The sequence below is a fragment of the Myotis nattereri genome (assembly GCF_964212035.1).
Source record: "Myotis nattereri genome assembly, chromosome: 18".
NCBI lineage: Eukaryota > Metazoa > Chordata > Mammalia > Chiroptera > Vespertilionidae > Myotis > Myotis nattereri.
Window position 1 is genome coordinate 14,605,397 of NC_138093.1, and position 23,132 is coordinate 14,628,528.

General features: G+C 53.0%; 1 protein-coding gene across 1 annotated transcript in view; it reads left to right on the top strand.

Annotated features, from left to right (window-relative positions):
• Window positions 1-10,690: 10,690 nt before the first annotated feature.
• IL6R (interleukin 6 receptor) overlaps window positions 10,691-23,132 on the top strand; it is a gene marked incomplete at both ends in the record, with an annotated part of 38,403 nt that continues 25,961 nt past the window's right edge. The window contains one exon of the mRNA XM_081113058.1: window positions 10,691-10,775. Within this exon, the coding sequence (XP_080969184.1) occupies window positions 10,691-10,775 (85 nt within the window). The remainder of the gene's footprint in view (window positions 10,776-23,132) is intronic.

The following is a 23,132-nucleotide window of genomic DNA, read 5'->3' on the forward strand; positions in this document are numbered from 1 at the left end:
CAGGCTCTCGAATGGGCGTGGTGACCTCAGATGAATGCAGGCTCTGGAGAGGGCTTCAGGGAAAGGGGAGGAAAAGGCCTGACCGGCTGGGAAGTGTCTTGAGTGGATTTTACTTGGCTCTGGAGGCCATGGGTTTGGGGTGGGAGCTGACCACTCAGGTCTAGCTGTCGAGACGTTTGGCAAGTTTATTATCCATGTAGGTCTCAGTGTCCTCTTGCTTCCTATGTGATGACTCAAAAGGGTGTGTGGGAGCAAGCAGTGAACTATGCAGTGCTGTGCTGCGATGTGTTATTTTTCAAACGCAGCCAGAATTTTCCTGTTTTTATGTCTTTCCTCAGACTGTTGCTTCTGTTTGGAATTTTCTCTATCTCCTCTCTCATCTCTCCAACCCTTCCACCCCTACCGTTAAGGTCCAGCTCAGTGTCCACTCCACTATGAACCCGCTGCCCTCAAACCGAATAGGAATTGCCAAACTTGCAAATTTTTTTAAAAAATATATTTTATTGATTTTTTTACAGAGAGGAAGGGAGAGGGATAGAGAGTTAGAAACATCCATGAGAGAGAAACATCGATCAGCTGCCTCCTGCACACCCCCTACTGGGGATGTGCCCGCAACCAAGGTACATGCCCTTGACCAGAATCGAACCCGGGACCCTTCAGTCCGCAGGCCGACGCTCTACCCACTGAGCCAAACCAGTTAGGGCTCAAACTTTTAGTAATGGTCATTTTTTTTCTCACTGCCTGTCTCTATTAGTCAAGGTTCTCCAGAGAAACAGAACCAATAGGTCTATTTATATGAATGGATGTGTGTATTCTATATATGTACATAATCAGTCTCTTTACATATACGTTTATTATATTACTAGAGGCCTGATGCATGAAATTCATGCCAGTGGCTCGGCCCTCGCAGCCTTAGCCGGCCCTCACAGCCCCGGCTTCATCCGAAAGGTCATCTGGAAGACTGTTCTGCTGTTCAGTCTAATTAGCATATTGGCTGTTTATTATATAGGATGTATTATAATATATAATAGAGGTTTATTATAAGGGATTGGCTCATGTGATCATGGGGGCTGTCAAACCCCAAGCTCTGCAGGGTGAGTAGGCAAGCTGGAGGCCCAGGAGAGTCCATGGTGCAATTCTGCGCAAATCTGAGGGCCTGAGAACCAGGGCACCCAATGGTGTAGCTCCAGTCTGAAGACCTGCAGGCTGGAGACCCAGGAAGAGCTGATGCTTCAAGTCCAAAGGCAGGAAAAAGTCCACTCAAAGGCCATCAGGCAACTCTCTTACTATTATGAAAAATGCTGCTGTGCACACAGGTGTACAAATGTCTGTCAGTCCCTATTTTCAATTTTTGGTTTTTTTATTTAATAGGTTTTTAGAGAGAGAAGAAGGGAGAGGGAGAGAGAAAGAAACCTCTGTGTGAGAGTGGAACATTGATTGGCTACCTCCTGCATCCCCCCTAGAGGGCTGGAGCCCGCAACTGGGGCTGCTTAGAACATGTGCGTGCAAGTGTTTGCGTACAAGTGTTCATTTCTCTGGGAACCGCTGGGTCATATGGTAACTCTATGTTCAATCGTTTGAGGAACTTCCAGGATATTTTCCAAAGTGGCTGCACCAGCGGGCATTCTCACCAGCAGTGTATGAGGGCTCTGCTTTCTTCACATTCTTGCCAATACTTATTATTATCTGACTTTAAATTCTAGCACACTCCAAAGCTTTAAATCTCTATGCTATACGGCTTCACACTTAATACAATTATGTTTCACATGATCCATTTTATGGGCCAGAAAAGGGTATGCTATACCTAGGAAAGAGACGCATGAAAATGGTCAACATAAAGAAGGTTTTTCCCTTGGAGGGAAATTTCAGTTAACAGGAAAAAAAAAAAAAAAGAAGATTATAAGTAACACCTACTTTCTTCTCTACTCCACGGGATGGGTGAGGTTCCCACACATACAGATGATTATTACCTGGCTGACATTCACTGAGCCCTCACCGGGGGCGAGACTGCGCTAAGGACTTGAGATAGTTTTCTCAGTAAATCCTCACAGTAACCCGGTGCAGTAGAAACTCTTACTATTCCCGTTTTGCAGAAAAGGAAAAGGATATTTAGAGAAATGGGTTTTAGAACTTGTCCATTTGAAAGGAGGCCTTCGGCTCAGCCATCTGCCTATACGGGTCTGTCCACTCTCCTATGGCTATGCGTATAGGAGTGCTTGCTAGAGAGCCAGCTAGTGGAGCAAATGGTCAGTGATGTGAAGGGTAGTTATTAGTCAGCCCTCCATCTGCCAACAGCCAGAGTGTAACGCAGCCTCTACGGGGAAGTGCGAGAACAGACGCGTGAAGTCCAAGTTTAGAACATTTTCCAGGAAAGATGAAATGGCAGATGAGAGATTAATGTTGACAGCAGGAGCAAACCTGGCTGGAACTGTTAAGTCAACTGGCAAATTGTTCTTTAATCAGAACACAGTTAAACCCGGGAGCTAGAAGGGGCCTCAAAGAGTAGCTAATGAACAAATTCTATTGCAGCCTGTTCGTTTTATGGGTGATATAATGCTCTATAACTAAAAAAACATATTCAGATGGACTCTTCTGTCTAGAGGATATATTTTGGGAAATTTTTTAAATGTACATTTATTTAACAAACACTCATAAGGACTTACCATGTGTTGGGTATGTTATAAACATGTTACATATGTTAACTCATTTAATTCTCATAAGAAGTCCAGGAAAGTGTCTTTATTTTCCCTATTTTACAGATGAAAAATGAATTTTTAGGGGAAAAATAAAAGACAGGTTTTAGGAAATTTAAAAAATTTTAGAAATCAAGGGGACCATGGAAGAAGCACAGGGGTGCAGAGCCGCAGAAGGTACATTTCCACAGAATAGGGGGCTGGAAAGCGGCAACAGGTACATTTCCACAGACTGAGGGAGCTGGGAACAGCAGAAGGTTTAAATTCACAAAATAAGGAGAAGGAAGCCCTTGGGGAAGAAGAAAGCCCAAAGGGAATAGACAAACAATAAGGAAGGAGGTGGGGGGGAGAACCTCAGTCCATGTGAGGTTGGACCTTTGAGCTCAGGAGTTACTATAGTAACCAGTCCGAGGGAATAGTGACCAATCAGAGGGGAGATCAAGCACCAAAATCTACAGCCTTTATAAGCCGGAGGGAAAAGGAACTCAGTGGGAGCCTTTCCCCCTCCCCACGTGCGAGGCTCTGTTCGGTGGGACTCTTTCCCTCTCCCCATGTGGGAGCCTGTACTTGTTCTTTAATAAGAACCAGGACACCTTTGCTATTCCATCTTCTGTCCATGGACTCATTCTAAGTCGCCGATGGACAAAGAACCTGGGTTCCAGTCCAAAAATCCCGTTTCACAGAGGGAGACACTGAAGCCCAGCGATGTTAAATTAGTGGTAGAACTGAAACTCCCAAGCAGTCTGGCTCTGGGGTCTGTGCCCATAGAATTATACTGTGTGTTGCATTTTCAAAAGTCCACTTTCCGCCAAAGCCGGTTTGGCTCAGCGGATAGAGCGTCGGCCTGTGGACTGAAAGGTCCCAGGTTCGATTCCGGTCAAGGGCATGTACCTGGGTTGCAGGCACTTCCCCAGTGGGGGATGTGCAGGAGGCAGCTGATCGATGTTTCTCTCTCATCGATGTTTCTAACTCTCTATCTCTCTCCCTTCCTCTCTGTGGAGAATCAATAAAATATATATATATATAAAAAAAGTCCACTTTCTAAAATAATTTCATGTTATATCTTTTTTTAAAAATATATTTTATTGATTTTTTACAGAGAGGAAGGGAGAGAGATAGAGAGTTAGAAACATCAATGAGAGAGAAACATCGATCAGCTGCCTCCTGCACATCTCCCACCGGGGATATGCCCGCAACCCAGGTACACGCCCTTGACCGGAATCGAACCTGGGACCCATCAGTCCACAGGCCGACGCTCTATCCACTGAGCCAAACCGGTTTCGGCATGTTATATCTTTTAATAACATGAATAGTTCCCCTGTCCCCACCTACTTAATATATAACAACGTATCTATTTTGCATATCATGATTTATGTTCCTAGCTTGTTTAATCTTATAATTGTGATGCTTTTTTAAAGAAATGTGGAAAAATATACATAATGTAAAATTTACCATTTGGCCATTTATAAGAAGACAGTTCAGTAGTGATAAGCATATTTACATTGTTGCACTCCAGTGCAACCATCACATTATATCCATCATCTTGCAAAACTGAAATTCCATACCTATTAAACCATGACACCCATTCCTGTCTTCTCCCAGCCTCTGGCAACCACTATTCTACTATCTGTCTCTATGAGTTTTGACTACTTTGTTGTTGTTTTTTTGGTTTTGTTTTGTTTAAATATATTTTCATTAATTTCAAAGAGGAAGGGAGAGGGAGAGAGAGAGAGAGAGAAACATCAATGATGAGAGAGAATCATTGAGCGGCCGCCTCCTTCACACTCCCTACTGGCGATTGAGCCCGAAACCCAGGCATGTGCCCTTGACCGGGAATCCGACCATGACCTCCTGGTTCATAGGTCGATGCTCAACCACTGAGCCACACTGTCCAGGCTACTCTGGGCTTTTCATATAAGTAGAATTATACACTAGTCTTTGTGTGTCTGGCTTATTTCACTTAGCGCAATGTCTTTAAGGATCATTCATGCTGTAGTGTGTGCCAGAATTGCTTCCTTTCTTAAGGCTGAATCATTTCATATATATATACCACATTTTGTTTATTCATTCACCCATAGGTGGAAACTTGGGGTGCTGCCATCTTTTGGCTGTTATGTATAATACTGCTATTGCTACAGGGCACTAAATGGGTCCTGGCCATCTGTCACTACTTGAGCCAAATTAAGCAGAGACAAGGTTGAATAGTATATGAGTGTTTATTCTGGCAGTATGGAGAGAGCAGACGGTCATCTGGTAAATTCTGCGCTAACACCTCCTACTAGCCGGCTGATTAGAGAGAGAGAAGGATGAAAGCTGCCTGCCAGGGTGGGATGGGGTGTCAGGATAATGGCTGCAGGGCCTGTGGTCTGTGTGTCTCCTTCCAGGATCTTGAAGCCCGATAACAAGGTAGTTACTTTTCAATGGTGTTAAAACTCAGCTTGGAAGGTTCCTGGGAGGGGAGACTGGTCAGCATTCCTGAGCTGAGGCAAACTCCTGGAGGGGGTCAGGGTTCAGGCACAGCAACCAAATCAAAGCATGTCCTGTCCTTTGTCTGTTCACAACATGTATTTTCTTTTCTGAGCGAGGGACCCACCCGCATGGGCCCCGAGGCGTCTCTTATCTTTTTACAGCTCTGTTTTTCTTCTTGCAGCACATCCTCGCTTCCCGGGGTCTGTAAGAAAACCTCTCATCTGCAGCGAGTAATCATTAAACAACCGTGGTCCTACCTCCTTCCCACTAGGAACAGGGGTGTACACGTAACTGTTTGAGTTCCTGCTTTCTTTTTAATTTTTATTTATCTTTAGATATATTTCACTTGATTTCAGAGAGGAAGGGAGAGGGAGAGATAGAAACATCAATGATGAGAATCCTGCAGGCTGTCCCCCCCCCCCCGCCCCCCCCCCCCGCCTTGCCCAACTAGGGGCTGAGCCCACAATCCAGGCAAATGCCCTGACCGGAATCGAACCATGACCTTCTGGTTCATAGGTTGAGCCACGCTGGCTGGACTGAGTTCCTGCTTTCAATTTTTTTGTATATATACCCAGAAAAGGAATTGTTAGATCATAGGGTAATTCTACATTTAATTCTAGTTGTGCTTTTAAACAGTTACGGAATCATAACACTATAAATATTATAAGGAGAGGAGGGATTTTATAACCCCTTTCTGAAAACGGGGCTAAAAAATCCCTTCTCTGGGGGTGAACTCAGCTGGTGATGTGACGGGGAAACGGAACAGAAAATGTACTGAACTCCGCGGCAGGCGGTGAATGGGCAGCCTGACCGCGGTCTTGCCGGAGCTGTGACAGTGGAGAAGTCTCCCCAGGCAGGCGGTCGCTGGCCCTGGCTGGGTCTGTGGGGGTGTCAGTGGTCGAGGCCACTGAGTTCTGCCCATCAGAGGGGCCCCCTGATTATACCTCAGTTGGGCCACAGACTGTCTACCTCAGTGGTTCTCAACCTTCCTCATGCGGCGACCCTTTGATACAGTTCCTCATGTTGTGGTGACCCCCAACCACAAAATTATTTTCCTTGCTACTTCATAGCTGTAATGTTGCTACTGTGATGAATCGTCATGTAAATATCTGATATGCAGGATGTATATAGGCGACCCCTGTGAAAGGGTCGTTCGACCCCCAAAGGGGTCGCGACCCACAGGTTGAGAACTGCTGGACCTCCTCTTGGGCTGTTGAGAAAGGGGAGGGGAAGGTTTCAGGGAATAAGGAGCACCTTCCAGTAATTATTGATAAGCCAGGGCCAGAGGCCAAGGGAGAGATAGCAAGGCAGCCCACCAATATGCACAGTTTTAGGATATCATTGCCCCTAAAAGGCGGAGAACAAAGGGCATTGTTTTAAAATCTCCTGATTGAGAATAACTCTCACACATCAGCCCACGCCTGAGGGTGGGCGCAGGGTAGGAATGGAAAAGAAATGACTCTTGAGTCCGGCTATCTGGGATCTTGACTTCCTGTCATTACTTGCCCCCTGTCATCTTTGGGAGATCACCTTTGGAGGCTGGAGGGCGGAGCAGCAGAGGATACATGAGTACCTTTTGGATTCACCACAATCCATGAATTTATTCTAAGGCTTCCAGTTGACCCTCTGACTGTGGCAAACTTTAAGAAGCTTAATCTCTTCCGGTCAAAGGTGGGAGAGGACTTGCTTTGCTGGGAAGGATCTGATAGGAGCTGAGCCCGTCCGAGCTTCCCCCTCTAGGGGTGACCGAAGGCAACTGCAGGAACACACACTGGTTGAAGAGAGAGCGTCTGGGAGGTCCAAGAAGGGGGTGTCCCAAATGGCAGGTTCTGCTCCTCGTTCCTCTCCCCTCCTGGCCCACGAATGGGGCAGACAGCCGTCCTGCAGTGTCCTTGGTCCTGTGCCCACCGCACCCTCCCTCAGTGCGGGTTCTGGGCCAGGAGCCAGACCTCACTCCCGAGCACCCGTGACCAGTGGTGTCATCTTGAACAAGTCTCTTTACTTCTCGGAGCCCCGGTGAACTTATCTGAAAATTGGAGCCGAAATCTCGCAGCCCCCAGGGCTGAGAAGTTGAAAGGAGACCGTGTCTGACAGCGTTGGCAGGCGGCACAGTTCCGGGCAGCGGTGCCCCCTGGAAGTCCTCATTGCTCCTCCTCCTGCGGGGCCGGAATCCCCAGGCGGGCCTGGTTCGTTCTCAGTTCTGTTTGCGGGTGACTCGCTATCCCTGTTCCCATTTGGGGCTCTAGACAAATCGAGACAGGCCCGAATCTTCTCCCCTTGCTGGGTCGGGAAGCCAGACGAGAGACCTAGCTAGTGACCCCAGGCTGCAGGCAGGTCCGGTGTGTGTTCTCGCCCTTATCAGCGTTTTCCGTATTAAACACCGGAATGTGGCCCCGTGAATTCTGAAACTCCACTGAGTGTTGAGTTCAAGTGGCGTTTGACGGAGGTCAGAGAGACCTTGCTCGGACGACCCCAGGGAGGTCAGGTCTCCCCGACAAAGGCCCTCCCTCGCTCTGTGCCAGGCCCCGCTCAGCAGCGGGGGCAGAGAGGAACGTTATGGTGTGGCAGGGAAGACAGGGTGGTGAACAAAGTCCGGAGGGGGTTTTGAGGAGGGAGCCCAGGGCCCAGGCACCTGATTTGACCTTGTGGATGAGCGGTGGGATGCCAGTGAAGCAGGGAAGACATCCCAGCTGAGTCTTAAGTGTGAGGAGGGTGTAGGACACACAAGGGGATTTCTGGCAGAAGGAATAGCTTGAACATAGGCATGGAGGTGAGAAGCCATAAATCATAAAAAACATAATTATATTCAAAGCATAGAGATGTAGAACATGAGGCTGAGAAAAAAAAAAAAAAGATGGGCCAGATCTTTTCATGGGAACCATAACCTCGATCATTTGCATATTGCTGCTCTCATATTAAAATATTGAGCAATAGAGCCCGGCTGGCGTGGTTTAGTGGTTGAGCATCAAGAGCAACCCGGTCAGGGCACGTGTCCAGGTTGCTGGCTCAGATACCCTGTGTGGGGCATGCGGGAGCAACTGATCAATGATTCTCTCTCATCATTGATGCTTCTATCTTTCCCTCTCCCTTCCTTTCTGAAATCAATAAAAAAAAAAATGTTTTTCAAAAACCGGGCTCTAAATAGAGGCTCAGAGAGTTTAAATCACGTGCCCAAGTCACACAGCCAGCAAGTGGCAAGCTGGGATGGGACCTTGACCTGTCTGACTCCAGAACGCAGTCACCCCACCTGGATCAGAGACGGGGAGGCCCACTTTGATGGCGCAGCCGAGTGGGGCCTAAGACTTGGGCTTCAACATCCATCTGTGAAGCCTTCCTCTCTGAGCTTCTGGTTTCGTGCCGGCAGCTTGTGGCCCCCTAGGATTATTTTCAGGTCTGCATTTTCCACAAACGGGAAGGGGCACCCACAGCGGGAACCACCTTGCAGCCCAGAGGGCGAGTGGCCAAAAGGTCCGCCTGCCCCCAACAGGCCTTTCTTTCCCTGCCTGTGGGTGTGGCTAAGTGAATCCACCCCTATCACACTCCATCGCGATGGGTCAGGGCATGTGGCTGGTTCTGCCTGGCACTGCTGATGGGTGGTTCCCACAGACAGGCAAGATGCACGGGTCTGAGAGCTGCAGTTCAGGAGCCCTGTCCCTTCCTTTTTTTAAAAATATAATTTATTGATTTTTTACAGAGAGGAAGGGAGAGGGATAGAGAGTTAGAAACATCGATGAGAGAGAAACATCGATCAGCTGCCTCCCGCAATCCCCCCACTGAGGATGTGCCCGCAATCAAGTTACATGCCCTTGGCCGGAATCGAACCTGGGACCCTTGAGTCCGCAGGCCGACGCTCTATCCACTGAGCCAAACGGGTTAGGGCTGTCCCTTCCTTTTAAAAAAATATATTTTTATTGATTTCAGAGAGGAAGGGAGAGGGAGAGAGAGATAGACACACCCATGATGAGAGAGAATCATTGATCGGCTGCCTCCTGCACGCCCCACACTGGAGATCAAGCCCGAAACCGGGCATGTGCCCTGACCGGGAATTGAACCGTGACCTGCTGGTTCATTGGTCAATGCTCACCCCCTGAGCCACGCCGGCCAGGCAGGAGCTCTGTTCCTTCTTGCCAGGTCCTGTCCACCTGGGGGCCCCTCCAGGCCATGCCCATTCCAGCTGCCCCAGGAACCTTGGTCCTGGGTCGGGTCAGCCTGGAGTCCAAGTGGATAAGCCCATTGTAATGAGCAGTTGCTGGTCCAGAAGCTTCTCAGACTAGACCTCATCTCAGCACTTTTCTTTCCCTTCACAGTGAGCTCTGAGGCCACCCTCGCGGATTCAGGACCCTGGGCAACCTTCCTGGGCCCTTTCCATAGGTCTTGCTCCTGGAAAGCCGGTCCCGACTTCTACTTCTCACATCAGGAGGGTGGATAAGCAGGTTCTGGTATCCGCTGAGGCCCTGTGATCCAGACCCTGGGTCCGGTGTACCCATGCCATCTCCTGAGCAGACACTGGGAAAAAAATTTCTTTCCGACAGATGCTGAAAGAAAGCCCAAGAACTCTGAAGAGCAGTCACAGTAAGCGGAGGCCTGGGTGGAGGGAGGCCTCTCCCTGCCTCCCGAGCCCCCTCCGCGGGGGCTGCGGCCAGATCCATTAAATCAGAATCTCTGGGGGTGGTTTTAGGGTTATCCCTTAGCGGTTCTCAACCTGTGGGTCGCGACCCCTTTGGGGGGTCGCACGACCCTTTCACAGGGGTCGCCTAAGACCATCGGAAAACACATCTATAATTACATATTATTTACAGCAGCAAAATTACAGTTATGAAGTAGCAACGAAAATAATTTTAGGGTGGGGTCACAACATGAGGAACTGTATTAAAAGGTCGCGGCATGAGGAAGGTTGAGAACCGCTGCCCCAGGTGCGCCCCAAGCCGCCGGGCTGGACCACGGCTCCACAGGAAGCGGGGGCGGGGGCCCCTCCGTCCTCCGCGGCCCCCAGGTGTGCCTTTCACAGCACATCCCGTTCACGAAACCAAAAATCAAAACCGGCGAGTGGCGGCCAAGTCGGCAGGACCGGAAGGAGGGGCGCCGGCCGAGCGCGCCCCGCCGGGCTCGGGGTCCCCCGGCCCGCGGCTCAGGTGTGGCGCCCCGGCAGGAAGCCTGCGGTCAGCCGGGTCGCGGGCGGTTGCGCCACCGGCTCGGGCTTTCGTAACAGCGCCCTGGGGCGGCCCCGGGACGCCCGGCGCGAGTTCCTCAAATGTTTTCCTGCGTTGCCAGGCCTGTCAGCGGCTCTGAGTCACGTGCAAGTGGGAAGTCGCACGGACACGGAGCGCGGCCGGCAGGAGCCCAGCCCGGCGCCGCGCGGGGCTCCAGGACGCGCCTAGAGTGTCCCGAGCCGGCCCCTCGGGGATGCGGGCCGCCCGCCGGGCCTGAGCGCGCCCGCCCCCGCCCCCCGCCCCGCCCCGCCCGCCCGGTCCCGCCCGCCCGCGGCCTCCTCGGGACCATGGCGATGGGCTGCTAGCGGAGGAGGAAGCATGCTGGCCGTCCGCTGCGCGCTGCTCACCGCCCTGCTGGTCGCGCCGGGGGCTGCGGCGGCCCCGGGGCGCTGCTCCGCGCTGGGTAAGGCGTGCGCGCACCTGGAGTGCCGGGCCAGCTGGCGGATGGGGGAAACCGCTGTGGTCACCGCAGGTGGGGGTGGTGCTGGGGGGACGGCCGGAGGGAGGAAAGGCGGGGGGATGGCTGCCCTCTTCCGTGGCTGGTTTAGGTCCCCGCGGGCACGAGGTGCGGGCTCCCGGGGACCCAGCTGCGACGTCGCGGGCGGCGGCTCCTGTGCCCCGGCTGCGCCCCGCGCCTTCGGAGCTGCGCGCTCCGGGTGACGGCTCTGTGGCCGGGAAGCGCCGCGCCGCCTGCGCGCAGGGCTTGGTGTGATCTCAGAACCCTGATTCACGGGTCTCCCCCCAGTGTTCCCCGGAGGCTTTACCCCGCTGCGTCCCGGGAGACTCTGAGGGCGGGTACCCCAGCCGGTGGGGCTCCCGCCGAAGGCGCCCCTCTACCTTCAGCTTTGGGGGCGCACCTGGCCTGGCTCCCCCCTCAGTGCCCCGGCTGGATGTGTGGATGACAGTGTCCTGCCTGTGTCGGGACTGCCCTCCTGGGCGCTGAGTCACGACCTCCTGGATGCGTGCTCAGGCTTCAGCAGACACCAGCTCTGCAAGCTGTGTCCACCCTGGGATTTCCACCTCAGTGGGGAGCAATTGGGACGTCCTGGGGGCTGGCACACCCCGGACTCACTTCCAGAGGCGAGGGAGGAGTGAGGGCAGGGGGCAGGGGGCACTTTGGCTCCTGTTGACTGTAATCTGCCCCTGGCAGCGTGCCCAGCTGCATGCCTAGTCTGTCTAGTCCAGCTGGGTAACTGCTTCTCCAAAGGTTTATTTTTGGGTCTGAGGGCTTCTTTGAAGGCATGGCGGAAAACCCTGGGGCAGCTGCTGCCTCCTGCGGGGAGATAATGCTCGAGGCTGGAGACCAGTGTGCCCGCGCTCTCTGCTTCCTGCATAGCTGTGTTCCTTGTGCTGGGAGGTGCGAAATGAAAGGATTCCTTTTCTCAGCACACACTTACAACTCATGCCTAGAGAACGGGCTCTGTTGATCAAGGCCTCCTGTGCTTCAGGCGCGTTTTCTAATCCTCCACTGGATCTCAGGACACTTTGTTCCGAAAAGGAGACTGAGGTTCAGAGAGGATGAGATGGGAGTTGCCAGGCCCTTTGGGCGGAGGCCCACCCCCCATGTCCCTGAGCTCCAGTGTGGCAGATCCCCAACATTCCCACATGTAGAACTAGCCCAGCAGTAGGAGCTGGGCGGGGGGGAGGGTGGTTGGGGGCAGGCTGAGAGTCACCCCTGGCTGGCTGAGTGCTGGAGCAGAAGAGGCCAAGGCAGGGAAGTGGGGGCCTGGGCTTGCCCACCCTGGTGTCAGAGGGGTGCTAGGCAGGGTTGAGGCAGCGGTCGGGAGGGAGCAAGGCTCCCCTGCCTCCTCACCCCACAGCCGGGGCACCTGCCCAGGGGCGTGACAGCTGCAGCGAAGGCTTCCTTTCACTCCTGAGTGATCACCCAGCGCGAGGTACTGTGAAAGCAGCCAGGTGCCCGTCAGTTCTCCATCTTCCTGGTGCTCAGGGGGGACGGGCACGGTGGTCTCAAGGCCTGGGCAGCCTGTGAATTCAAGGCAGAACTGAGAGTTTGGGGAGGAAGTGAAAGCCCTCCCAGTTCAGAAGGAAAATACAGAGATGTAGAAAATACCCAGCTCCCCTCCCACACCCACACAGACTCAGCCCACAGGCTCGAGAGTAAAAATAAAGACCGTGCACAGGAAGTCTGGAGCAAATGACTGAGGTGTCTCGCTTTGGAGAAGTGAGGGGCCGAGGGGTAGCAGTGGCTGGAATGGGTTTGGAGGGGAAACCCACTGGCTCCCAGGGCTGTGGGCTCCTCATGGCCAGAAGCCTGTTTCCCTTGGGCTTAGCAGCTGCCGCCTGTCCTGGAGCTCAGGCGGACCTGCCTTCTCGGGGCTGGACTAGCTGGACTGAGCTGTTGGGTGTGGAAGGCCTGGACACAGGAGACTCGGGGTCTCCTTTGGCCTTCTGCAGGGCCCTAGCACCCAAAACATACACCTTTGTCGCTCCAAGTCCTGTCTCAACTTCTGCACTTCCCTTTATGGTAACTTCTTCCGGCCTCAAGTGTCTACCGCTTTCCTAGCCTTACCCTAGCCTTATCAGTGTTTCTCAAAAGGGTGGTTCTGGGTCGAGTTGCGCCAGAATTCTGTGTGAGTGTGTGTGTGTGTGTGTGTGTGTGAAGGGTGGGGGTGGGGGTGGGGGCTTGACAAAAATGCTCGTTCTTGGCTCCAGATTTACCCAAGAGAAATACCAGGGAGCGAGTCTTGGGAAATGTCCTTTTCAACAAAAATCCCTTGTGATTGGCACGTTTGGGGATGGCTGGCGGACGGTGAGGTGGAGGAACGGAACCGAGCCCTCCCCCCAGTGGGCTTCCAGTTGCCAGAGACCTTTTCCTGCTTTGGCTCCGACCTTGTTTTTTCATTGCAACAAACAGGTATTGAGTCCGAGGAAGGAGGGGCTGTGTGCGGTCAGCCGCCCAGACGCCGCACTTAAGGGGCTTGAACAGGGTCAGGTGTAGACCCCTGAAAGGGACTGAGGAAGCCCAGCTCCCCGAGCGTCCTGCTCCGCACCAGCTCCCCAAAGACAGCTTGTCAGGGCGACAGTGCGTAGAGCAGCGGTTCTCAACCTGTGGGTCGCGACCCCTTTGGGGGTCGAACGACCCTTTCACAGGGGTGGCCTAAGACCATCGGAAAACACATATATAATCACATATTGTTTTTGTGATTAATCACTATGCTTTCATTATGTTCAATTTGTAACAATGAAAATACATCCTGCATATCAGATATTTACATGACGATTCATAACAGTAGCAAAATTGCAGTTATGAAGTAGCAACGAAAATAGTTTTATGGTTGGGGGTCACCACAACATGAGGAACTGTGTTAAAGGGTCGCGTCATGAGGAAGGTTGAGAACCACTGGCGTAGAGGAAGCTCCTCTGCAGCGGGGTGGGAGGGTGAGGGGGGGCGGGGGGGGGCAAGGCCCCAAGAAGCAGGCATATTGACCCTGACTGTGACCTCATCCTGGGCTGGGTAAACAAACCCTCCCCCTCAGGCTGTTTGGGAGGATTACACAGAGTGGCCTGGGTTCTCTCCGGGTAAATGTGCACCCCTCCCGTCGCCCCGTCTCCCGGGCCTGCAGGCCACCAACCCTGTGAGTGAGAGCGTTCTTGTCACTAATCCGGGCTTTTCCCCAGCCAGTCCTAAAGGCTACAGCTCGGCTCTCTAATATGGTGGCCACTTCCTAAGCGTGGCTCTATAAATTTAAATTAATTCAGCCCCGGACGGTTTGGCTCAGCGGATAGAGCGTCGGCCTGTGGACCAAAGGGTCCTGGGTTCAGTTCCCGTCAAAGGCATGCTCCTTGGTTGCAGGCTCCTCCCTGCCCAGGCCCTGACTGGGGCACTGCAGGAGGCAACCCATTGATGTGTTTCTCTCATATCGATGCTTCTCTCTGCCTTTCCCTCTCTCTTCCACGCTCCCTAAAAAGCAATGGAGAAATATCCTTGGGTGAGGATTAAAAATAAATTTAAATTAATTAAAATGAAGTCAAATGAAAAGTGTAGTTTCTTAGTTGCATTTGCCACATTTCAAGTGCTCAGTAGCCCATGTGACCAGTGGCCTCCGCATTGGTCAGAATAGATAGAATTTCTATTACCGCACAAAGTTCTGCTGGACAGTACTGGTCCAGTAGAACTTCCAGAGATCTTCTGTTGCTTCTCCCTTTATCCCTCTCTGGTCCTTCTTTGATCCTCCACCCGAACACAGCTCATCTTGGTGCAGGTAATGGCTAAGGCTGTGGAGCCAGAAGGTCTCTCTACCCAGCCCTGCCCGGTAGAAGTGATGATGTTGAGCAGGGGTGAGTGATCTTACCGCCCAGAGACGCACCGTCCTCATCTAGAAAACATAAATAACCACCCTACCTTTCGGGGTGGTTATGAAGATGAAAATGAGCTAGAAAGATTGTATGAAAACAAGTCCCTGGTGCGGAGCAAGTGCTTACATAAGTGTAGCTCATAGTTCATTCATTTGAAAAAAATAGGTTCAGCTCCTCTTGCGTCCCAGGCACTATTCTAAGAGCTATAGATACCCAGCCGTGAGCAAAATAGACAGACGCCCCTGGCTCGTCGGAGCTTCATTTGAGTGGGGATGTAAATTAAATGTGTAGTGTGATGGTGACGGGTGCGAGGGAGGAAGAATAACGCAGGGGAGAGAGGTAGGAACGGTGTGCTTCTGTTGCGGACGGGGCATGTTGAACTGATCTTTTCCTAGGGAGGCCGGGGGTGTTCTCACCAAGAACATGATATTTGAATGCAGGCCTGAAGGAAATGTAAACGTGTTTCAGGATTATACTCCTCTCAAACAAAGCACTTTCACGGCCAGAAGCTTTTCTGAAAGGAAGTGTTTATTGAGCCAAGTGCTAGCCAGGAAGGGGCCACGTCCCGGGCATGGAGTCTAAACCACAGCCGCGGGGCTGGATGGAGCAATGCCTGCCGGCCTGCGTCCTCGGCGCTTTCGGACATCGTGTCTGTGGGGGGAAGAGAGAAAGATGGAGCTGTGTTGAAAGAATGTACACTGGCTATCGATCAAGAGGGTGGGGGAGGGGGGCGGGGCCGGTTCTGAGATGGGTGCAGAGTCCACCAGGAGAAGGGTTGGCTCCTTTGGATTGGCGGCGGGCAGCGGTCCGGAACGTTCTTGCAAAAGCGAGAACAGAGGTGCCTGGGGGTTGGTGGCGCCTGGCTATTTTCTTTAGATAAACGTGAAGATAGCCACCTGAAAGTTAGCTCTCTGTTCTGTGTGTGCAGCCTTTTGTGGGTCGTCCCGAGCTTGATAACTGATTAACTTCGATGGTCTCTTGCTGCCACCCCCCGCTGTGATCTCATGTAGGACGCCTTGTTCCTCCCTAGGCGCAACACGGGAGACTTCACAACGGGGGAAGAGATCTGGGATAGATCTCATAGAATAATCTAGTCTCCTGGTCGGCCAACTGCGGCTCGCGAGCCACAGGCGGCTCTTTGGCCCCTTGAGTGTGGCTCTTCCTAGGCCTTAGGAGTACCCTAATTAAGTTAATAACAATGTACCTACCTATATAGGTTAATCTTAAAAAATTTGGCTCTCAAAAGAAATTTCAATCGTTGTACTGTTGATATTGGCTCTGTTGACTAATGAGTTTGCCGACCACTGGCCTTGGGGGTGTGCCCCTGAGGCCCTCATCCAGGAGGTCCCCCTCCACATCCAAACTTCCTTTCCCGAAAAGCATCCTAGGTCTGCCCTCTCTATACCCCTCTCTACACGATGGTGACTGTCTGTTACCATATTGAACGCCAGCTGTATACATGGAACGAAGCTAGGCTCTTTGCCTCCGTGATCTCATTGGCTCTTCACAGCCACCTATGTGAGAACCTCCCCTTGTGTGAGAGGGTGTTAGAGCCATTGCATACTTGGGGGAAGCTGTAGGACCAGCAGGGATTGTCGGAGGGAAAGATCAGAGGTCAGTTTTGTACATGTCGTAGCTGAGGTGTCTATTAGGAAACCAGGACTGCCCGGGTGGCGTGGCTCAGTGGTTGAACATCAACCTATGAACCCGGAGGGGACGGTTTGATTCCCAGTCAGGGCACGTGCCCAGGTTGCGGGCTTGATCCCCAGTGTGGGGCGTGCAGGAGGCAGCCGATCAATGATTCTCTCCCTCTCCCTTCCTCTCTGAAATCACTACAAATATATTTAAAAGAAAGAAGAGAACAAAGAAAACCAGAAGGAGCTGGATACAGGAGTCTGGCGTTTGGGGATGAGGACTGAGCTTGAGGCATGAATTTGGGAGTCACCTGGTGGCCTGTGAGAACCCCGAGGTAATCTAGGGCAAGAGTGTAGATGGAGGAGAGAAGAGGCCCCTGGGCTGGGCCCTGGGGCACCCCAGCCTTCTCAGGCTGGAAGAGGAGGAGCAGGCTGAGAGAGAAGGTGAGCCCAGTGATGTGAGGATAACCAGGAGCGCTGTTGCCTGGAAACCCAGCGAGGACCGAGGAGCAGAGGGGAGGGAGCGCCCTGGCTGGTGTGGCTCAGTTGGCTGTTTTTGGTTACTGTTCTTTTTTGTTTGTTTGTTCGTCCTCACCTGAGATATTTTTCCGTTGATTTTTTTTTTTTAGAGAGAGTAGAAGGGAGGGGAGAGACAGAGAGAGAAACATCAGTGTGGGAGACACCGTTGCATGGGCCCCAACCGGTGCCAGGGGTCGAGCCTGCGTCCGAGGTGCCTGCACTCCCCTGGAATCGAACTCGGGACTCTTCAGTCCATGGGCCGGCGCTCTATCCACTGAGCCAAGCTGTCTAGGGTGGTTACTATTAATTCTACATTTTCTAGTATCTTCCATAGTATTGTCTGACTCTTTATGTGCTTAGTTGCTTACTGTTTTAATTGCAATAGCTTTATAATTTCCTGCACAGGCCTACCATGTTTTCTGAGATAGGAAGGAAGAGGGGAGGGAGGGGAAAGAGAGAGAGAGAGAGAGAGAGAGAGGGGAGAGAGAGAGAGAGAGAGAGAATAGAGAGAATAGAGAGAAACATCGATCGGTTGCCTCCCACACTTGCCTTGACCTGGGTGGGGATCAAACCTGCAACCCAGGTACATGTCCTGGACCAGGAATCGAACCCGAGACCCTTTGATGTGAAGGCCAACCATCTAACCATGGAGCCACACCGGTCAGGGCCCAACAGGCATGCTGATTCTAAAGTTCAAATGGGAAAGTAAATAAGCAAGGATAGCAAGGACAGTTCTGAAAAAGCAGAGAACTGGGAGGGGAATTAGCTCTACCCATCTTTAAAGCACATTATAAGCCAAAGCCGGTTTGTCTCAGTGGATGGAGCGTCGGCCTGCGGACTGGAGGGTCCCGGGTTCGATTCCGGTCAAGGGCATGTACCTGGGTTGCGGGCATATCCCCAGTGGGAGATGTGCGGGAGGCAGCTGATCGATGTTTCTCTCTCGTCGATGTTTCTAACTCTCTATCTCTCTACCTTCTTCTCTGTGGAAAATCAGTAAAATATATTTTTTTTTTAAAAAAAAGCACATTATAAACCCACGGAAAGCCAGAATCTGGGGTTCACAGCTTCCATCCTGAACTGTTTCCTTCAAGGTGAAGCTTGTACAGAGCTCATGGCACAGGGGGGTGTGGAAGGGGACATAGGCTTGAGCTCAGGCAGTGTTGAGAATGCGGTGTGTGTGTGTGTGTGTGTGTGTGTGTGTGTGTCTTTAGGTCCTTTGTAAAACGCGTACTGCAGTGTCACATACATAGAGAGGGGCGCACTCAGCACAGCTCTGACGGCTTGCTGAGTTGTCACTGAGCACACCCAGGAACTGACCGGGACCAGCCCAGAACCTCCCCTGTGCTCCGCTCCCCCCACCCCCTCCCGCACCTCCACTTGCTGGCTTCTTAAGGCTCTAGCGTTGCTTCCTCGCATCTAAAGGGGTGGGAGAAGGTGGTGGACGTGGTTTGGGATGGGATGTGGGACATAGATCAGGTCCCTTCTTTCCTCTCCCCCTAACCTCCTCCACAGACATAACAGCCCTCATGGGGGTCAGGCTCTTGGGTAGACCCTGAGGCCAAATTCAGAGATGGGAAGACCGGCCCCTTTGTCCCCTTCTCCTGTGGAGGTCATGGACCCTGGGGCAAACATGACTGAGTCCCAGGGCCCCGGGTTCCAATCCCCGCTACAGGACACACTGGCTACGTGACTGGGCCCTGGGTCTCATCTATAAAAATGGGCAGGTTGACCTGAGTCATCCTTTTTTTTTTTTTTTTAAAGGACTTCCTTATATATTTTTATTGATTGATTTTTAGAGAGAGAGGAAGGCAGGAGAGAGAGAGAGAGTGAGAGAGAGAAACATTGATTTGTTGTTTCATTTACTTAGGGAGGCTCGGCCCCATTTCACTGTTGAGTCAGTAGAATATGCCCTGACCAGGGATTGAACCCACAACCTTAGTGTATCCGGATGACGCTCTAACCAACTGAACCATCCAGCCAGGGCCTTTAATCACCCTTCAGGCCCCTTACAGCCTTAGAAGAGTGACCCTTCGCTCAGCACGCACTCTGTGCTTCAGCCCCTCTCTGGACCCAAGTCCTGTGTGTGTCCACGTGTAGGCACCTGTGCTCTTCTTTTTATTATTGATTTTTGAGAGAGAGGAAGGGAGAGAGAGGGAGAGAGAGAGAGAGAGAGAGAGAGAGGAACATTGATGTGAGCGAGAAACATTAATCAGTTGCCTCCTGTATGCACCTGACTGGGGATCAAACCTGCAACCTGGGCATGTACCCTGACGGGGGAATCGGACCACAACCTGTGGTGCACAGGACAATGTCCAACCAACGGAGCCACCCGGCCAGGGCCCTCTGCCCTCTTCACGCCCCGCTCCGTCCTGCTTTGATGTCTCCATTTCTCGGTGTGCTTCCTGGGGCTGGTGGGGGTGACGGGGTTGGGTTGTTTGGCCTCCTCAGATAACTTTTCCTCTAATGAGTTTGTAATCTCTGCGAGGTGATCCAGGCCAGACCTCCTGGGCCGGAGCCAGCTGCTCTCTCCGATGTTGCTGGAGAGGGAGTCAGTGTTTCCCCCGGAGAAGTGGGGCACCCGCTGGTCTCTGAGTCAGCCGCCAGCATCACCTTGTTATGGGTCCAGTAGAGCCTCCACGGCTCCCCCCTGCCCCTCCCAGTGGTACAGAGGCCGTGGTGTGGGAGGGGAGGAGAGGCTGCCAGGGTAAATACTGACACCACCAGCTACAAGGCAAATACAAGCAGGTACAGAAGCACAAACACGCCAGAGGGAGAGGAGCGGCCGGGCTGCCAGCAGGAGCAGCGATCTGAGGAGGGGGGCTGCGGAAGGGGTGGGGCGGGGAGCTGAGTTACTGAACATGGCAGGGCCCACAGCTTAGACCCTGAGGGCTGGCCTCTCCCTCAAGGCAGAGGAATGCATTCGGGGGATTTTGGGGGAAGTCAGTGGGTGAGCTGGGGAGAGTCAGAGGTGGGGGCACTTTGAAACTAACTAGTCCTTTGAGTGTTGCTGCTGAAGGTAGGGTAGGGGGAGAACCGTCAAGGGTACCAGGCCCCTGGCTCCCGGTAAGAGACCCCTCCAGCCGAAACCGGTTTGGCTCAGTGGATAGAGCGTCGGCCTGCGGACTGAAGGGTCCCAGGTTCGATTCCGGTCAAGGGCATGTACCTGGGTTGCGGGCACATCCTCCATAGGATATGTGCAGGAGGCAGCTGATCGATGGTTCTCTCTCATCGATGTTTCTAACTCTCTATCTCTCTCCCTTCCTCTCTGTAAAAAATCAATAAAATATATTAAAAAAAAAAAAAGGGACCCCTCCAGATACTACTCGGATGGCAGGGCTAGATTCCTTTCCCCGAAACCCCCCACCCCTTTCCACGTACCCTCAGCCCAGACTCCCTTCCCCAGGCCTCTGTGGAGGGTGGACAGGAGTGAGAAGAGCAGGCAGGGTAGAAGTGAGGAAATTGGAAGGCAGGGAGAGATCTATAGAGGGTGGTGGGCAGCCCAGAAAGGGCAGCTGAGGGTGGAGCCTAGGGCGACACCTGGCCCCCAGAGAGAGAGAGAGAGGCTGGGGCCAGACTCGCCTGCAGCCCATGCAGACCCCTCCCTCTCTAGGGTGTGAATGTGGGCCAGTTCCTTAATGTCTCCCAACTTCCTGGACTCAACAGTGGCGTGGGGCCAAGCCTCCCTCAGCAGCAGGGTTGTTCGGGGTGGGGAGCTCTCACGGGCACGTGGGAATCAGTGCTAATGAGTGGTAATGATCGTTAAGGTTATTGTTACATCGAAAGCCAGGAGGTTGGTGTCAGCCCTTCGATGGGGAGGCAGGGCCAGGGGATGAACCCTGGGAACTTGTCCGAGGCCCCAGGCCCCGTGGGCCCAAATTCTGCACTGGTTTCCCGGAGATTCTCAACAGCCGCCCCCCTCGTCGCCGAGACAGGACCTTTCATTCCCTGTGACCTCATCTACAGTCCTGTGTCCCTGCAACCGGAGAGGCTGGGGGCCTGCTGTGCGGCCAGCTGCCGGCTGGCCGGCGGGACCTGCGTCTCCGCTCAGACCAGGGCAGTGGGATCAGCAGGCGTGTGCTAAGCTAAGCCTGTGTCCCCGTGGTGCGCTGGCAGCTGCTTCGCTGCTTACATAATTGGGCCGGGGAGCTGAACTTGTTTTTGCTGTCGGGAGCAGCGACAAGCTGTGTGAGTTGAGAAATACGACTGTGTGCGTGTGTTTTTCTCTAGTTGCGTTGCACGTTACCCTGGAGAGGTGAAAAGTAGGAAAACAGCAACCTTACCTAGGTCCGGAATGAGGACCCACCCTCGCAGGGCTGGCTGGCCCTCCCACCACCCCCCCACCTTTGAGAGGTGTCGCAGGGAGTGGGGTTATGTGGCTCCAGGCTGGGGTGTGGGATAGGTTGCCAGGGGTGACGAGGACCTAATCTCTCCTCCCCTCAGAGAATGGGAGGCCAGGGAGGGTGTGGGAAGGCCTCTCTCCTGCGGCTCTCCAGGGAGAGGAGGAGCATGTGTCCGAGGGCAGTGGGGTGACCTGGCTGTCACTCCTCTCCAAAAGTCATCCACTATGAGAATAATAAATCCGTAGACTGATTATGTGTCTTCAGGCAGGGCTGTTGTCTGAGCTACACAGACACACACATGCTTCCTGCCCTCTGAGAGCGAATGCTCGGCGTGGTAAGACGCTAGACTGCAGGAATGGGGGCAGCAGGGAGCTTCGGATCATGGTCTTACGGAAAAGGCGCAGGCGAATGGGGCTGTGCGGCGGCTGTGACGCGCCCAGGGCTGCCCGTCATTGGCCAGACAGGGAATAGAACCCGGGTCTTCTGACCACACAGGGCCGTTTCCCCTCTGCCCGTCTGCCTCCCGCATTCAGAGATGTGCTTTATGTTAAATAACAAACCAAGACGAGACTGTCCCCGGTGGAGAGTATAACCCGTGGAAAACTCCAGGCACTTGCCCTCCCTGGGTTCTCACTTCTCTTTGCTGTTCCCTCTTCACTGAATGCCATTCCCTGAGGCTCTGTTTCTCCAACTCCCACGCGCTTCTCAAGGCCCAACTCAGATCTCCCTTCCCTGGGATCCTGAGGGCTCCCCTCCCCACCCCTTTTGAATGATTTCACCCTCATGACTTCCTCAGTATGTCGGGAGCACGTATCTCAGGGTGGCCTGTATTATAGGTAGGTTTTTAAGTTCTCCATGGAGGTCTGTGTAGGTTAAACGAGACCATGACACGGATAAGGAGGAGAGGTGTGTCGGTGCCTAGTGCATGTTCAATAACTGTCAGTTCTGTCCCCTGGGATTGGGAGTTTGGGGCCTTGTACATGATGAATGTACAAAAAATCATGAATCCTTGAGACAGGCACAGGCTTGCAACCCTGGCCTTAAAAGACCGAGCAACTGAACTGCTCAAGCACGAATGCTAAACAGTGTGCTCTTTGCTAAATGTCAGGCTGTGCAGGGCCCGCCACTCCCTGCCGCGCCCCTGCCGCCCGGGCTGGGAGTGTGAGCGAGGCTGGGGTGCGTGTGTGAGGAGCGGGAAGGGGTGCTCTCAGGAGCACCCTCCTCACCTGTTCCTCGCTGGGTCTCTTCTCGGTGAGTAGGGCCTATTTTGGGAGGGCTCTGGCAGATTCCAGGGAACAAACAGCGGCAGATGGGAGGAATGGTGACCTTATGTCCCCCAGGGGATCAGGCCAGAGCGCTGAAGCTGCAAGGGGGGCTGGGGGGGGCGCGGGGGGGGGAGGTAACTACTTTCTGGCTGGGAAGGTGCTCAGAAAAATCCACCCTCACCTACCCCTGTTCCCTGGTGACCATCGTGCTGTGTCCCACCTCCGTCCCTGCCCTCCAGCCTAGACAGAATAACTTGGACAGACCTGGCTATGTACCTTTTTTGTTTAAAAAAAAAAAAATATATATATATATATATAATATATTAAGAGTAATACAAACAACTTATAGAAAATTCAAAAACTACAGAAAGATGAAAAGCAAGAAACCGTCTGGTCTCATCCTTTGGCGAGGTGGGCAGAGAGACCAGGAGGGCATTCTGTGAACACCCCTCCCTCCTCCTCCCAGAAACACCCGTGGGCTCCCACCCCACGTGACACGGCCACCCGCAGTCAGGGGTCTGACTCAGAGGTCGGGTGGGGTCGGGGCAGAGGGGTGAGTGGGCGGGTGGGAGGGGGAGCGCTGCCCACGCTGCCATTAGCACGTTTGTCTCCTTGTGGTCTTTCCTCCGAGTTTTTGTGACCATCCTGTATCCAGCGCTTCAAAAAGCTGAGTTAGCGCGGTGCT